The sequence below is a fragment of the Zonotrichia albicollis genome, chromosome 30, assembly GCF_047830755.1.
Source record: "Zonotrichia albicollis isolate bZonAlb1 chromosome 30, bZonAlb1.hap1, whole genome shotgun sequence".
NCBI lineage: Eukaryota > Metazoa > Chordata > Aves > Passeriformes > Passerellidae > Zonotrichia > Zonotrichia albicollis.
Window position 1 is genome coordinate 4,736,133 of NC_133848.1, and position 16,349 is coordinate 4,752,481.

Here is a 16,349-nt window from a genome sequence, read left to right on the forward strand (position 1 = left end):
TTTTTCCCATTTTTAGGGTCCTTTTTTCCCCCATTTTTGGGGTCACTTTTTTCTCCATTTTTAGGATCCCACCCCCATTTTTGGGGTCCCTTTCCCCCATTTTTAGAGTCCCATCCCCCATTTTTAGGATCCCACCCCCCATTTTTAGGGTCCCTTTTCCCCCCATTTTTGGGGTCCCTTTTCCCCCATTTTTAGGGTCCCACTCTCATTTTGGGATCCCTTTCCCCCCATTTTTGGGATCCGTTTTCCCCCATTTTCAGGGTCCCTTTTTCCTTCATTTTTGGGGTCTCTTTTTTCCACATTTTTAGGATCCCACCCCCATTTTTGGGATCCGTTTTCCCCCATTTTTAGGATCCCTTTTTTCCCCATTTTTAGCGTCTCTTTTTTCTCCATTTTTAGGGTCCCACCCCCCATTTTTAGGGTCCCTTTTTCCCCCATTTTTGGGTTGTCTTTTTTCCCCATGTTTAGGATCCCACCCTCAATTTTGGGATCCGTTTTCCTCCATTTTGGGGTCCCTTTCCCTCATTTTTAGGGTCCCACCCCCCATTTTTAGGGTCCCTTTTTCCCCCATTTTTAGGGTCCCACTCTCATTTTGGGATCCGTTTTCCCCCATTTTCAGGGTCCCTTTCCCCCATTTTTAAGGTCCCTTTTTCCTTCATTTTTGGGGTTTCTTTTTTCCCCATTTTTAGGATCCCACCCCCATTTTTGGGATCCGTTTTCCCCCATTTTTAGGGTCCCTTTTTCCCCCATTTTTAGGGTCCCACTCTCATTTTGGGATCTGTTTTCCCCCATTTTGGGGTCCCTTTCCCCCATTTTTAGGGTCCCACCCCCCATTTTTGGGCTTCCCTTTTTTCCCCATTTTGGGGTCTCATCCCCATCTTTGGGGTCCCTTTTTTCCCCATTTTGAGATTCCAGTTCCCGTTTTTGGGATCCCCTTTTTTCCCCATTTTTAGGATCCCCTTTCCCCCCATTTTTAGGGTCCCTTTTTCCCCCATTTTTGGGATCTGTTTTCCCCCATTTTCAGGGTCCCTTTCCCCCATTTTTGAGGTCCCACCCCCCATTTTTAGGCTCCCTTTTTCCTTCATTTTTGGGGTCTCTTTTTTCCCCCATTTTTAGGATCCCACCCCCCAGTTTTAGGGTCCCTTTTTCCCCCATTTTTGGGGTCTCTTTTTTCCTCATTTTTAGGATCCCCTTTTCCCCCATTTTTAGGGTCCCTTTTCCCCCCATTTTTGGGATCCGTTTTCCCCCATTTTTAGGGTCCCTTTTTCCTTCATTTTTGGATTGTCTTTTTTCCCCATGTTTAGGATCCCACCCTCAATTTTGGGATCCGTTTTCCTCCATTTTGGGGTCCCTTTCCCTCATTTTTAGGGTCCCACCCCCCATTTTTAGGGTCCCACCCCCCATTTTTAGGCTCCCCCTTTCCCCCTCCCCATTTAGGGTTCTCCCCCTCCCCTCACCCCAAATCCTTTCCCCCTTTTCCCCCACAAAACCCAAACCCGGCCATTGTCCCAAACTCCCGTTTATTCCCCAAACCCCCCCAAAAAACGGCCCCAAATCCCTCTGGGTATTTTTGGGGGGGGTCAGGACACCAAGACCCCCCCGGGTCCCCCCTTGTTGCCCTCGGGGCCGTCCCTGGGGGCGGATTTGGGGTCGTCCTCCCCCACCAGGCGAATGTTGTGGCGTTCCCGAAACTCCGAGAGCTCCCGGCCCTTGGCCTGCAGCTGCTGAGCCAGGGCCTCGATCAGCTTGGAGATCTGGGGGGAAAAAATGGGAAAATGGGAAATTTGGGAATTGGGGAAATGGGGGAAAAGAGAGAGATTTGGTTAGAGTGGAGATCTGGGGGGAAAAATGGGAAATTTGGGAATATGGGGAAATGGGGGAAAAGAGAGAGAATCAATCAGTTTGGAGATCTGGGGGAAGAACGGGGAAAATGGGAAAATTTGGGAATATGGGAAATTGGGGAAATGGGGGAAAATAGAGAGACATGGGGGGGAAATGGGGAAAATTGGGAATATGGGAAATGGGGGAAATGGGGGAAAAGAGAGAAATTTGGTTAGAGTGGAGATTTGGGGGGAAAAATGGGGGAAATGGGAAATTTGGGAATATGGGAATTGGGGGAAATGGGGGAAAATAGAGAGACTTGGTTAGAGTGGAGATCTGGGGGGAAAAAGGGGGAAAATGGGAAAATGTGGAATATGGGAAATAGGGGAAAAGAGAGAGACTTGGTTAGAGTGGAGATCTGGGGGAAAAATGGGAAATTTGGGAATATGGGGAAATGGGGGAAAAGAGAGAGATTTGGTTAGAGTGGAGATTTGGGGGGGAAAATGGGGAAAATGGGAAATTTGGGGATTGGGGAAATGGGGGAAAAGAGAGAGAATCAATCAGCTTGGAGATTTGGGGGAAAAAACCCCAGGAAAAATGGGGAAAATAATGGGAAAAATGAGGAAAATAATGGGAAAAATGGGAAAAGAGAGAGACTTGATTAGAGTGGAGATCTGGGGGAAAAAACGGGGAAAATGGGAAATTTGGGAATATGGGGAAAATGGGGGAAAAGAGAGAGACTTGGTTGGGTTGGAAATGTGGGGGAATGAAGGAAAAAAGGGGGAAAAGGAGAGAAAAAAAGGGGAAAAAAGTCCAGAGAGATTTTTTTTGGGGTGATCCCAATGGATTTTTTGGGTTCCCCATTGGACATTTATGGGGTCCCAGTGGATTTGGGATTATCCCAGTACATTTTTTATAGGATTCCATTGGATTTGGGGCTCTCCAATTGGGTTTTCACTCCATAGGATTTTTATAGGATCCCATTAGATTTGGGGCCATCCCATCACATTTGGGGATACCCTGTTGGGTTTTTATGGGATCCCAGTGGGTTTGGGGCCATCCCAATGGATTTTTATGGGATCCCAGAGGGTTTAGGGCCATCCCAATGGGTTTTTATGGGATCCCAGCAGGTTTAGAGCTCTCCCAATGGGTTTTTATGGGATCCCAGCAGGTTTAGGGCCATCCCAATGGATTTTTATGAGATTCCCAATGGATTTTTATGGGATCCCAGTGGGTTTGGGGCCATCCCAATGGATTTTTATGGGATCCCAGCTATCCCAATGGATTTTTATGGGATCCCAGCAGGTTTAGAGCTCTCCCAATGGATTTTTATGGGATCCCAGAGGGTTTGGGGCCATCCCAATGGGTTTTTATGGGATCCCAGCTATCCCAATGGATTTTTATGGGATCCCAGGAGATTTAGGGCCATCCCAATGGGTTTTTATGGGATCCCAGCAGGTTTAGGGCCATCCCAATGGATTTTTATGGGATCCCAGCTATCCCAATGGATTTTTATGGGATCCCAGCAGGTTTAAGGCCATCCCAATGGATTTTTATGGGATCCCAGAGGGTTTAGGGCCATCCCAATGGGTTTTTATGGGATCCCAGCAGGTTTAGAGCTCTCCCAATGGGTTTTTATGGGATCCCAGCAGGTTTAGGGCCATCCCAATGGATTTTTATGAGATTCCCAATGGATTTTTATGGGATCCCAGTGGGTTTGGGGCCATCCCAATGGATTTTTATGGGATCCCAGCTATCCCAATGGATTTTTATGGGATCCCAGCAGGTTTAGAGCTCTCCCAATGGATTTTTATGGGATCCCAGAGGGTTTGGGGCCATCCCAATGGGTTTTTATGGGATCCCAGCTATCCCAATGGATTTTTATGGGATCCCAGGAGATTTAGGGCCATCCCAATGGGTTTTTATGGGATCCCAGCAGGTTTAGGGCCATCCCAATGGATTTTTATGGGATCCCAGCTATCCCAATGGATTTTTATGGGATCCCAGCAGGTTTAGAGCTCTCCCAATGGATTTTTATGGGATCCCATAGGGTTTGGGGCCATCCCAATGGATTTTTATGGGATCCCAGCAGGTTTAGGGCCATCCCAATGGGTTTTTATGGGATCCCAGAGGGTTTGGGGCCATCCCAATGGATTTTTATGGGATCCCAGGGAGGTTTAGGGCCATCCCAATGGGTTTTTATGGGATCCCAGGGAGGTTTTGGGGTCACAGACCTGCTCCCTGTTGCTCTCCAGGGCGGGCAGCACCTCCTTGACCGTTCTCTCCACCAGCACCCCCCCGACCATGCGGAAACATTTCCGGGTGGGATCCACCTCGCGTAGGGTCTCAATCACCAGCCTGTCCCAAATACACCCCAAATATATCCCAAAGGCACCCTGATCCACCCCAAATATATCCCAAAAACACCCTGATCCACCCCAAATATATCCCAAATGCACCCTGATCCACCCCGAATCCCCACCCCAAATCTCTGTCCCAAATCCCCATCTGAAATCCCCTCCCAATCCCGATCCCAAATCTCTGTCCTAAATAAAATACCCCAAATCTCCACCCCAAATCCCCAATTTCCATCCTCAAATCCCGACCCCAAATCCCGCCAATGCCAACCCCAAATCCCCCAATCTCAATCCCTAACCCTCACCCCAAACCCCCAACAACAAACTCCCAAATCCCAACCCCAAACTCCCCAACCCCAAAGCCCCCCAACCTCCAATCCCAACCCTAAACCCCTCAAACCCCTGACCCCAAAGCCCCCAATCTGAACCCCAAAGCCCCCAAACAAATACACCCCAAATATATCCCAAATGCACCCTGATTCACCCCAAACACACCACGAATCCCCACCCCAAATCCCTGTCCCAAACCCCCCCGATCCCAAATGCCTGTCCTAAATAGAATACCCCAAATCTCCACCCCAATCCCAACCCCAAAATCCACCCCAAATCCTCAATTTCCATCCTCAAATCCCGACCCCAAATCCCCCAATGCCAACCCCAAACCCCCCAAACTCAATCCCGAATCCTCACCCCAAACCCCCAACAACCAACTCCCAAATCCCAACCCCAAACTCCCCAACCCCAAAGCCCCCCAACCTCCAATCCCAACCCTAAACCCCTCAAACCCCCAATATTGATCCCAAAGCCCCTAAACCCTGACCCCAAACCCCTCAAACTCCCCCAAACCCCTGACCCCAATCCCCCAATCCTTACCCCGAACCCCCGATCCCAATCCCGACCCCAAACCCCCCCAATCTTGATCCCAAAGCCCCCAATCCCGACCCCAAACCCCCAATCTTGATCCCAAAGCCCCAATCTCGACCCCAAACCCCCCAATCCCGACCCCAAACCCCCAATCCCACTCCCAAACCCCTCAAACCCCTGACCCCAAACCCCCCAATCCCGATCCCAAACCCCCCAATCTTGATCCCAAAGCCCCAATCCCAATCCCACTCCCAAACCCCCAATGCCGACCCCAAAGCCCCAATCCCGATCCCAAACCCCCCAATCCCGACCCCAAAGCCCCCAAACCCCCCAATCCTTACCCCGAATCCCCAATCCCAATCCCACTCCCAAACCCCCAATCCCGACCCCAAACCCCCAATGCCGACCCCAAACCCCCCAATCTGAACCCCAAACCCCTCAAACTCCCCCAAACCCCTGACCCCAATCCTGACCCCAAACCCCCCAATCCCGACCCCAAACCCCCAAATCTTGATCCCAAACCCCCCAATCCCGACCCCAAAGCCCCCAATGCTGACCCCAAACCCCCAATCCCAGCCCCACACCCACGTGTGCTCGTTGAGCTCCAGCTCCAGCTCTGCTGCCTTGGAGGCCAAACCCCGCTGGTCCTGCCGCAGGCGGTTAAAGCGGGACACCACCTGCGCCAAACTGGGATCACTGGGACGGACTGGGACGGACTGGGACGGATTGGGAGGGCTGGGAGGGGCTGGGAATGTGAACTGAAGTAACTGGGATCACTGGGACGGACTGGGATGGACTGGGAGGGCTGGGAGGGGCTGGGAGCCACTGGGAGGGGCTGGGAATGGACTGGGATGGCAACTGGAACAAACTGGGAGCCACTAGGAGGGGCTGGGATGGGAACTGGGGTAACCGGGAGACACTGGGATGGACTGGGATGGGAACTGGGTTAACTGGGAGCCACTGGGATGGACTGGGATGGACTGGGAGGGGCTGGGAATGGACTGGGATGGCAACTGGAACAAACTGGGAGCCACTGGGATGGACTGGGAATGGACTGGGAACCACTGGGAGGGGCTGGGATGGGAACTGGGGTAACTGGGAGACACTGGGATGGACTGGGATGGGAACCGGAACAAACTGGGAGCCACTGGGATGGACTGGAGGGGGAACTGGGTGCCACTGGAATGGACTGGGAACCACTGGGATGAGCTGGGAATGGACTGGGAGGGCTGGGAGGGGCTGGGATGGGAACTGGGGTAACTGGAAGACACTGGGATGGACTGGGAGCCACTGGGAGGGCTGGGGGGGGCTGGGAATGTGAACTGAAGTAACTGGGAGCCACTGGGATGGACTGGGATGGGAACTAGGGTAACTGGGAGACACTGGGATGGACTGGGAAGGCAACTGGGTTAACTGGGAGACACTGGGATGGACTGGGGGGGCTGGGAATGGGACTGGGATAGCACTGGGAGCCACTGGGAATGGACTGGGAGCCACTGGGAGGAACTGGGATGTGAACTGGGTTAACTGGGAGTCACTGGAACAGGCTGGGATGGACTGGAAATGGACTGGGATGGGCTAGAATGGGACTGGGATGGACTGGGAGGGACTGGGAGAAGTTGGGATGGGCCAGAATGGGACTGGGATGGACTGGGAGCAGTCTGGGAATGGTCTGGGAGGAACTGGAAGGGAACTGGGTTAACTGGGAGCCACTGGGACAGACTAGGAGGGGCTGGGAGAGGCTGCCATGGGACTGGGATGGCACTGGGATCAACTGGGAGCAAACTGGGATCAGCCCAGGAATGGTGTGGGGTAAACTGGGATAGGGATAACCAAGATTGGGGGTAAACTGGGATGGACTGAGATAAACCAGGCTAAACTGGGCTAAACTGGGAATGGGATTGCATTGGGATTGGCAAACTGGGAAGGGGATTGGACTGGGATCAACTGGGATTGGAAAGCTCAGAATGGGATGGACTGGGGTAAACTGGGATTGGATTGGGGTAAACTGGGACTGGATTGGGGTAAACTGGGGCTGGATTGGCGTAAACTGGGGTAAACTGGGATAAACTGGGATTGGGAACCCCCTGGGATGAGGGGGAACCCCCCAACCCCACAGCAGCGGCCCCCCCTCATTCCCCAACCCCAGCCCCCCCTTATCAGAGACCCCTCCCCATTATCAAGGTCTCATCCTTGTTATCAAAGACCCCTCCTCATTATCAGAGACCCCTCCTCACTATCAGGGTCTCCTGCTTGTTTTCAGGGACCCCTCCCCACATTCTCCACCTTCCCCTCACGCCCAAGGCCCCCCCCTCCATTTCCCCATCCCATTATCAGGGTCTCCTCCTTGTTATCAAGGACCCCTCCCCATTATCAGGAACCCCTCTCCGTTATCAGGGAGACGCCCCCCCCTCATCCCCACCTTCCCCTCACGCCAGGCCCAACCCCCCTAGGCGTCCCCACGCATTCCCCTCACTCCTCCGCTCCTCACATCTCCCGGGGACCCCTCCCCGTTTCCTGGTCCCCCCAGACCTGCTCAGCGCTCAGCCCCTTCCCCGCCGGGGTCGCCCCTCGCCCCTTCCCCGGCTCCGCCATCTTGTCCCGCTCGGCTCCGCCCCTTCCGTTCCCGCCTCACTCGCGCCGCCGCCACTTCCGGCCGCCATCTTGGGTGCGGGTGAGGCGGCGCCGCCGCCATCTTGGGTGAGGGCAGCACCTGGAGGGGGGGACTTTGACCGCGCTGCCGCCGGCGGGGAATGTGCGGGAATGGGGGAAGAAAACGGGAAAAAAGTGGGGGGAAAAAGGGGTTTAGGATGGGGGGAGGGCGGAGGTGCGGAGGTTTGGGGGTTGGGGGCGGCTTGGGGGGGTGGGGGTAGTTTGGGGTCCAAATTGGGGCAGTTTGGGGTGTCTGGGGTAGTTTTGGGGGGTGTTTGGGGCAGTTTAAAGGGGTCTGGGGTAGTTTTGGGGGGTGTTTGGGGCAGTTTGGGGGGTGTTTGGGGCAGTTTAAGGGGGTCTGGGGTAGTTTTAGGGGTGTTTGGGGCAACTTTGGGGGGTCTAGGAGCAGATTTTGGGGGGCGGGGGTAGTGTGGGATCAAAACTGGGGGAGCTGAGGGCATTTGGGGGGGTCAGGGGGCAGTTTGAGGGGGTCTGGGGCAGTTTTGGGGGTGTTTGGGGTAGTTTTGGGGGTATTTGGGGCAGTTTTAGGGGGTTCCAGGTCCCCCCCAGCCGTGTGACCCCTCCCCAATTTGGGGTGTCCCCCCCCTCAGGCTGAGGGTGGCCCCCCGGGCCCTGCTGTGCTGCCCCCCGAGAGCCTCGAGAGCCCCCCAGAGCTTCAGCACCGCGGGCAGGTACGGGGGGGAACCCAAAACCACCAAGGGGACCCCAGAATCCCTGTGGAGAACCTCAAAAACCCCAGGGGCACCCCAAAAAACCCTTTGGAGAACCCCGAAAATCCCAAGGGGGGGCTGAGGGTGACCCTGGGGGTGACCCCAGTTGTGTGTGGGGGGGTTCAAGATTACCCTACTCCCCATGGGGTCACATGGGGGTGTCCCTGTCCCCAAGGGGGTGACCTGTGGGGTGACCCCAGTGCCCATGGGGTGCCCTTGGTGTCCCCTCCCCTCAGCCCCATGGCCTCCTGTCACTGTGAGGTCTCCTCAGTGTCCCATAGCTATGGCAGTGTCCCCAGGCCTGTTGGTGTCCCCCTGTCCCTCACAGTGTCCCCTCCCCGCAGCCATGGCAGCGCCCCCAGACCTGGCAGTGTCCATAGGCCCGTTGGTGTCCCCCTGTCCCTCACAATGTCCCCTCCCACACCCCCGCAGCCATGGCAGCACCCCCGGACCCCTCGGTGTTCCCAGGCCCATTGGTGTCCCTCACAATGTCCCCTCCCCACAGCCCTGTGGCCATAGCATTGTTCCCAGACCCCGTAGTGTCCCTCTGTCCCTGTCAGTCCCTCACACTGTCCCCTCCCCGCAGCCCCACAGCCATGGCAGCTCCCCCGGACCCCTCAGTGTCCCCAGGCCCATCAGTGTCCCCCAGACCCCTCGGTGTCCCCCTGTCCCTCACAATGTCCCCTCCCCACAGCCCCACAGCCATGGCAGCACCCCCAGACCTGGCAGTGTCCCCCTGTCCCTGTCAGTCCCTCACAGTGTCCCCTCCCCACAGCCCTGTGGCCATAGCAGTGTTCCCAGACCCCACAGTGTCCCCCTGTCCCTCACGGTGTCCCATCCCCACAGCCCCACAGCCATGGCAGCACCCCCAGACCTGGCAGTGTCCCCCTGTCCCTGTCAGTCCCTCACGGTGTCCCCTCCCCACAGCCCCACAGCCATGGCAGCACCCCCAGACCCCTCGGTGTCCCCAGGCCCGTTGGTGTCCCTCACAATGTCCCATCCCCGCAGCCCCACAGCCATGGCAGCTCCCCCAGACCCCTCAGTGTCCCCAGGCCCATCAGTGTCCCCCAGACCCCTCGGTGTCCCCCTGTCCCTCACAATGTCCCCTGCCCACAGCCCCACAGCCATGGCCAGCACCCCCGGACCCCTTGGTGTCCCCAGGCCCATTGGTGTCCCCCTGTCCCTCACAGTGTCCCCTCCCCGCAGCCCCACAGCCATGGCAGGTCCCTCAGACCCCTCGGTGTCCCCCTGTCCCTCTGAGTCCCTCACGCTGTCCCCTCCCCACAGCCCCACAGCCATGGCAGCACCCCCAGACCTCGCAGTGTCCCCAGGCCCATTCGTGTCCCTCACAATGTCCCCTCCCCGCAGCCCCACAGCCATGGCAGCTCCCCCAGACCCCGCAGTGTCCCCCTGTCCTTCTGAGTCCCTCACGGTGTCCCCTCTCCGCAGCCCCACAGCCATGGCAGCACCCCCAGACCCCTCAGTGTCCCCAGGCCCGTTGGTGTCCCTCACAATGTCCCCTCCCCGCAGCCATGGCAGCTCCCCCAGACCCCTCGGTGCCCCAGGCCCATCAGTGTCCCCAGGCCCGTTGGTGTCCCGCTGTCCCTGTCAGTCCCTCACAATGTCCCCTCCCCACAGCCCCACAGCCATGGCAGCACCCCCAGACCCCTCGGTGTCCCCAGGCCCCCCGGGCGGGCTGGTGGCGGTGGCCCAGGTGACATCCACGGCGGACAAGGAGCACAACTGGCAGCAGTGCTCGGCCCTGGTGCGGCGCGCGGCCGCCATGGGGGCCCGGGCCGTGTTCCTGCCCGAGGGCTTCGACTTCATCGGGGACAGTCCCCAGCACAGCCTGCAGCTGGCAGAGCCCCTGCACGGGGACACCGTGCGGCGCTACCGGCAGCTGGCCAGGTACGGGCACCGCGGGTGGCACCGCGGGTGTCCCTAGGGAGTGTCATTGTGTGTCCCCGGGGGATGGCACTGTGTGGCACTGTGTGTGTCCCTAGGGAATGTCACTGTGTCACCGTGTGTGTGTGTGTGTGTGTGTGTGTGTGTGTGTGTGTGTGTGTGTGACCATGTGTCCCCAGGGGATGACACCGTGTATCCCTAGGGAATGTCATTGCATGTCACCATGTGTTCCCAGGGGATGACAGTGTGTCCCTAGGGAATGTCACTGTGTGTGTGTGTGTGTGTGATCATGTGTCCCCAGGGAATGACACCGTGTGTCCCTAGGGAATGTCACTGTGTGTCACCGTGTGTCCCTAGGGAATGTCACTGTGTGTCCACAGGGAATGTCACCACATGTCCTTAGAGAATGTGACAGTGTGTCCCCAGGGACTATCACTTTGTCTTCCCAGGGACTGTCCCTCTGTGTCCTTCTGTGTCCCCAGGACTGTCCCTGTGTATCCCTGTGTCCCCAGGACTGTCCCTGTGTGTCCCCAGGGACTGTGACGTCTGGCTGTCCCTCGGGGGTTTCCACGAGCGTGGTCAGGACTGGGACAGCACCGGCCGCATCTACAACTGTCACCTGCTGCTGGACAACTCGGGTGGGACACGGCCCTCCTGACCCTGTGTCACCCTGTGTCACCTCTGTGCCACCCTGTGCCACCCCCGTGTCACCTCTGTGCCACCCCTGTGTCACCCTGTGCCACCCTGTGTCACCCTGTGTCACCCCCGTGTCACCTGTGTCACCCCCGTGCCACCCCTGTGCCACCCTGTGTCACCCCTGTGTCACCCCTGTGTCACCTGTGCCACCCCTGTGTCACCCTGTGTCACCCTGTGTCACCCTGTGCCACCCCTGTGTCACCTCTGTGTCACCCTGTGTCACCCTGTGTCACCCTGTGTCACCTGTGTCACCCCTGTGCCACCCTGTGTCACCCCTGTGTCACCCTGTGTCACCCTGTGTCACCCCCGTGTCACCTGTGTCACCCCTGTGCCACCCTGTGTCACCCCTGTGTCACCCTGTGTCACCCCTGTGTCACCCTGTGTCACCCCTGTGTCACCCTGTGCCACCCCTGTGTCACCTCTGTGCCACCCCTGTGTCACCCCATACCACCCCTGTGTCCCCACCATTCCCACCCCCTGGCTGTCCCCACTGTCCCCAATCCCCTGGTGGGTGTCCCCAGGCTCCATGGTGGCTGTCCCCAGCCATGCTGCTGGCTGTCCCCACTGTCCCCAGCCCCGTGGCTCTCCCCATTGTCCCCAATCCCCTGGTGGCTGTCCCCAATGTCCCCAACCCCCGGTGGCTGTCCCCAGTATCCCCAACCCCCTGGTGGCTGTCCCCAGGCTCGGTGGTGTCTGTCCCCATTGTCTCCAACCCCCTGGTGGCTGTCCCCAGTGTCCCCAACCCCCTGTGGCTGTCCCCAACCCGCCGGTGGCTGTCCCCATTGTCCCCAACCCTGTTCCTGTCCCCAGGCTCGCTGGTGGCCCTGTACCGCAAGCTGCACCTCTTTGACGCGGCGCTGCCGGGGCAGCCGGCGCTGAGCGAGAGCTCCTTCACCAACCCTGGCCGGGAGCTGCTGCCCCCCATCGACACCCCCGTGGGCAAGGTATGGCCCCTGCTGTCCCCAGGTGTCCCCAAGTGTCCCCTGCCTTCACTGATCCCTGGAATTCCCAAAAAACTCTGCGGTTGGTTGTGTGTCACAGCCTGTGGTACCCAGAGCTGGCCCCAGCGCTAAACCCAGCCCCTGACCCCACAGTGCCCAGGGCTGTCCCCAAATGTCCCCAGGGTGTCCCTGGGTGTCCCCTGGGTGTCCCCTGCCCTTGCTGACCCCACAGTGCCCAGGGCTGTCCCCAAATGTCCCCAGGGTGTCCCCTGGGTGTCCCCTGCCATCACTGACCCCCGGTATTCCCAAAGAACAGCTGGAATTGGCTACAGGCTGTGGGTCCTGCCCTGAGCCCTGATCCTGCCCATGTCCCTTAGGGCTGTCCCTGGATGTCCCCAGGTGTCCCCAATGTCCCCTCCCTGTCCCCAGGTGGGGCTGGCTGTGTCCTATGACCTGCACTTCCCAGGGCTGTCCCCAGTGTCCCCAGTGTCCCCAATGTCCCCAAGTGTCCCCAATGTCCCCAGTGTCCCCAGGTGGGGCTGGCCGTGTGCTATGATCTGCAGTTCCCAGGGCTGTCCCCAGGTGTCCCCAATGTCCCCAGGTGTCCCCAGGTGTCCCCAATGTCCCCAATGTCCCCAGGTGGGGCTGGCCGTGTGCGATGATCTGCAGTTCCCAGAGCTGTCCCCAATGTCCCCAGGTGTCCCCAATGTCCCCAAGTGTCCCCAATGTCCCAGGTGGGGCTGGCCGTGTGCTATGACCTGCAGTTCCCAGGGCTATCCCAGTGTGTCCCCAATGTCCCCAAATGTCCCCAGTGTCCCCAGGTGGGGCTGGCCTTGTGCTATGATCTGCAGTTCCCAGAGCTGTCCCCAGTGTCCCCAATGTCCCCAGGTGGGGCTGGCCGTGTGCTATGACCTGCGCTTCCCAAGTGTCCCCAATGTCCCCAGTGTCCCCAATGTCCCCAGGTGGGGCTGGCCGTCTGCTGTGACCTGCACTTCCCAAGGCTGTCCCCAGGTGTCCCCAATGTCCCCAGGTGTCCCCAATGTCCCCGATGTCCCCAGGTGGGGCTGGCCATGTGCTATGACCTGCGGTTCCCAGGGCTGTCCCCAGGTGTCCCCAGTGTCCCCAATGTCCCCATTGTCCCCAGGTGGGGCTGGCCGTGTGCTATGATCTGCGGTTCCCGGAGCTGGCCCAGGCCCTGCGCGGGGCCGGTGCCCAAATCCTGACCTTCCCCTCGGCCTTCACCGTCCCCACCGGAGCTGCGCACTGGGAGGTGAGGGGACACCCTGGGGGGCTTGGGGACACTGCAGGGGCTGAGGACACCCATGGGGAGGTGAGGGGACACTGCAGGGACTGGGGACACTGTGAGAGGGGTTGGGGACTGGGGACACTCAACAGGAGGAGTTGGGGACATCCATGGTAGGGTTGGGGACATCCATGGGGGAGTTGGGGACACCCTGGGGGGCTTGGGGACACTGCTGTCTGCCCAGGTGCTGCTGTGTGCCCGTGCCATTGAGTGCCCCCCTTGGTGACAGCGCTGTCCCCCTTGGTGACACCCCTGCATGCCCATGCCCTCTGTGCCCCCCTCAGTGACACTGCTGTCCCCTCAGGTGCCCGTGCCATCGAGTGCCCCCTGGGTCCCCTTTAGTGACACCCCTATGTGCCCATGTCCCCCCTCAGTGTCCCCACTGTCCCCAGGTGCTGCTGTGTGCCCGTGCCCCCCATGTCCCCTGGGTGACAGCTCTGTCCCCACAGGTGCTGCCAGGGTGCCATTGAGTGTCCCCCATGTCCCCCTCAGTGACACTGCTGTCCCCTCAGGTGCTGCTGTGTGCCCGTGCCATCGAGTGCCCCCTTTGTTCCCCCTGTCCCCTGAGTGTCCCCCTGTCCCCAGGTGCTGCTGCGTGCTCGTGCCATCGAGTGCCCCCCTGTCCCCTTAGTGTCCCCCATGTCCCCTGAGTGTCCCCCTGTCCCCAGGTGTTGCTGTGTGCCCGTGCCATCGAGTGCCCCCCTGTCCCCTTAGTGTCCCCCATGTCCCCTGAGTGTCCCCCTGTCCCCAGGTGTTGCTGTGTGCCTGTCCCCTCAGTGTCCCCCCATCCCCTCAGTGTCCCCCATGTCCCCTGGATGTCCCCCTGTCCCCAGGTGCTGCTGCGTGCCCGTGCCATCGAGTGCCCCCTGTGTCCTCCATGTCCCCTGAGTGTCCCCCTGTCCCCAGATGCTGCTGCGTGCCCATCCCCTCAGTGTCCCCCTGTCCCCTCAGTGTCCCCCTGTCCCCTCAGTGTCCCCATGTCCCCAGGTGCTGCTGCATGCCCGTGCCATCGAGTGTCCCTCTGTCCCCTCAGTGTCCCCCATGTCCCCCTGAGTGTCCCCCTGTCCCCTCAGTGTCCCCCCTGTCCCCAGATGCTGCTGCGTGCCCATCCCCTCAGTGTCCCCCTGTCCCCTCAGTGTCCCCCCTGTCCCCTGAGTGCCCCCTGTGTCCCCTCAGTGTCCCCCCGTCCCCTCAGTGTCCCCCTGTCCCCTCAGTGTCCCCCTTGTCCCCTGAGTGTCCCCTTGTCCCCAGGTGCTGCTGCGGGCCCGTGCCATCGAGTGTCCCCCTGTCCCCTGAGTGTCCCCTCAGTGTCCCCCTGTCCCCAGATGCTGCTGCGTGCCCATCTCCTCAGTGTCCCCCTGTCCCCTCAGTGTCCCCCATGTCCCCTGAGTGTCCCCCCTGTCCCCCAGGTGCTGCTGCGTGCCTGTGCCATCGAGTGTCCCCCATAGTGACACCCCTGTGTCCCCCTGTCCCCTGAGTGTCCCCCTGTCCCAGGTGCTGCTATGTGCCTGTCCCCTCAGTGCCCCCATCCCCTCAGTGTCCCCCTGTCCCCTCAGTGTCCCCCTGTCCCCAGGTGCTGCTGCGTGCCCATCTCCTCAGTGTCCCCCTGTCCCCTGAGTGTCCCCCTGTCCCCAGGTGCTGCTGCGTGCCCGTGCCATCGAGTGCCCCCTGTGTCCTCCATGTCCCCTCAGTGTCCCCCTGTCCCCTGAGTGTCCCTCTGTCCCCTCAGTGTCCCCCCTGTCCCCTGAGTGTCCCCCTGTCCCCAGGTGCTGCTGTGTGCCATCAAGTGCCCCCTGTGTCCCCTGAGTGCCCCCCTGTCCCCTCAGTGTCCCCCCTGTCCCCTCAGTGTCCCCATGTCCCAAGGTGCTGCTGCGTGCCCATCCCCTCAGTGTCCCCCTGTCCCCTCAGTGTCCCCCTGTCCCCTCAGTGTCCCCATGTCCCCTGAGTGTCCCCCTGTCCCCAGGTGCTGCTGCGTGCCCGTGCCATCGAGTGCCAGTGCTACGTGGTGGCCGCGGCACAGACCGGCCGCCACAACGCCGCCCGCGCGTCCTTCGGTCACTCGCTGGTGGCCGATCCCTGGGGCGCCGTGGTGGCTCAGTGCCACGAGGGGCCGGGGCTGTGCCTGGCCCACATCGACCTGCCCTACCTGGAGCAGGTGCGCAGGCAGCTGCCCGTGCACGGCCACCGCCGGGGGGACATCTACGGGACACCGGGGACACCCACGGGGACACCGGGGACGTGATGGCACCGGGTGTGCGGCGAATCCGCTCGGAACTGCACCGGGTTTGCTTTTCTGTCCCCACAATGGGATGGCACAATGTGTCCCCCCTGCTCTTTTTGGGGTTCCAAGTCAGCCCCAAATCTCCTACAATTCAGCCCCAAATGTGCATCAAATCAGTCCCAAATCTGCCCCTTTGTCCCCAAAACTGAATGGCACAACGTGTCCTCCCTGCTCTTTTTGGGGCTTCAAATCAGCCCCAAATCTCCTACAATTCAGCCCAAAATGAGCCCCAAATATGCATTAATTTAGTCTGAAATCAATCCCAAATATGCATCAATTCAATCCCAAATCAGTCCCAAATCTGCCCTTTTGTACCCTAAACTGAATGGCACAATGTGTCCTTCCTTTCTCTTTTTTGGGGTTCCAAATCAGTCCCAAATCTGCATTAATTCAGCCCCAAATATTCCCCCAAATCAGTTCCAAATCTGCATCAATTCAGCCCCAAATCTGCCCTTTTTGTCCCCAAAATGGAATGGCACAATGTGTCCCCCCTGCTCTTTTTGGGGTCTCAAATCAGCCCCAAATTTCCTACAAATCAGTCCCAAATCTGCACCAATTCAGCCCCAAATATTCCCCCAAATCAGTCCCAAATCTGCATCAATTCAGCTTCAAATCTGTCCCAAATTTGCCCTTTTTGTCCCCAAAATGAAATGCCACAATGTCTCCTCCCTGCTTTCCTTTTGGGGTCCCCACTCTTTTTTGGAGGTCCTGATTCAGCCTCAAATTTATTCCAATTTTTGCATCAATTTAGCCCAAAATTGATTCTGAATCTGCCCCAAATCTGCTCCAATTTACACC

General features: G+C 58.8%; 2 protein-coding genes across 3 annotated transcripts; one reads left to right on the forward strand and one right to left on the reverse strand.

Moving 5' to 3' along the window:
- Window positions 1–1,503: 1,503 nt before the first annotated feature.
- On the reverse strand, window positions 1,504–7,685 carry PFDN2 (prefoldin subunit 2). Its single transcript, XM_074529120.1, has 4 exons — window positions 7,575–7,685; window positions 5,631–5,719; window positions 4,056–4,179; window positions 1,504–1,754 (listed from the first exon to the last, which is right to left on the reverse strand). Exons 1-4 carry the CDS (start codon window positions 7,635–7,637, stop codon window positions 1,581–1,583), a joined length of 450 nt encoding a protein of 149 aa, XP_074385221.1. The 5' UTR covers window positions 7,638–7,685; the 3' UTR covers window positions 1,504–1,580.
- Window positions 7,665–15,990, forward strand: NIT1 (nitrilase 1). Of its 2 annotated transcripts, none has more exons than XM_074529119.1 (7): window positions 7,665–7,742; window positions 8,306–8,386; window positions 10,064–10,333; window positions 10,865–10,968; window positions 11,837–11,970; window positions 13,112–13,237; window positions 15,234–15,990. In XM_074529119.1, the coding sequence occupies exons 3-7, from the start codon at window positions 10,074–10,076 to the stop codon at window positions 15,510–15,512; spliced, it is 903 nt and encodes a 300-aa protein (XP_074385220.1). In that variant the 5' UTR covers window positions 7,665–7,742; window positions 8,306–8,386; window positions 10,064–10,073; the 3' UTR covers window positions 15,513–15,990. The 2 variants fall into 2 exon arrangements, with proteins under 2 accessions (XP_074385220.1, XP_074385219.1); XM_074529118.1 differs by having other exon boundaries at window positions 7,729–7,797.
- Window positions 15,991–16,349: the final 359 nt, after the last annotated feature.

Excerpts from the sequence above, each read along its gene's own strand:
- PFDN2 (XM_074529120.1), bottom strand. The coding sequence starts at position 7,637 with ATGGCGGAGCCGGGGAAGGGGCGAGGGGCGACCCCGGCGGGGAAGGGG. Across the intron at positions 4,180-5,630 it reads CTGGAGCTCAACGAGCACAC|GCTGGTGATTGAGACCCTAC; the intron begins GTGGGTGTGGGG and ends TATTTGGGACAG. Across the intron at positions 1,755-4,055 it reads TGGAGAGCAACAGGGAGCAG|ATCTCCAAGCTGATCGAGGC; the intron begins GTCTGTGACCCC and ends TTTTCCCCCCAG.
- NIT1 (XM_074529118.1), top strand. Across the intron at positions 8,387-10,063 it reads AGCTTCAGCACCGCGGGCAG|CCCCACAGCCATGGCAGCAC; the intron begins GTACGGGGGGGA and ends CCCTCCCCACAG. Across the intron at positions 11,971-13,111 it reads TCGACACCCCCGTGGGCAAG|GTGGGGCTGGCCGTGTGCTA; the intron begins GTATGGCCCCTG and ends CATTGTCCCCAG.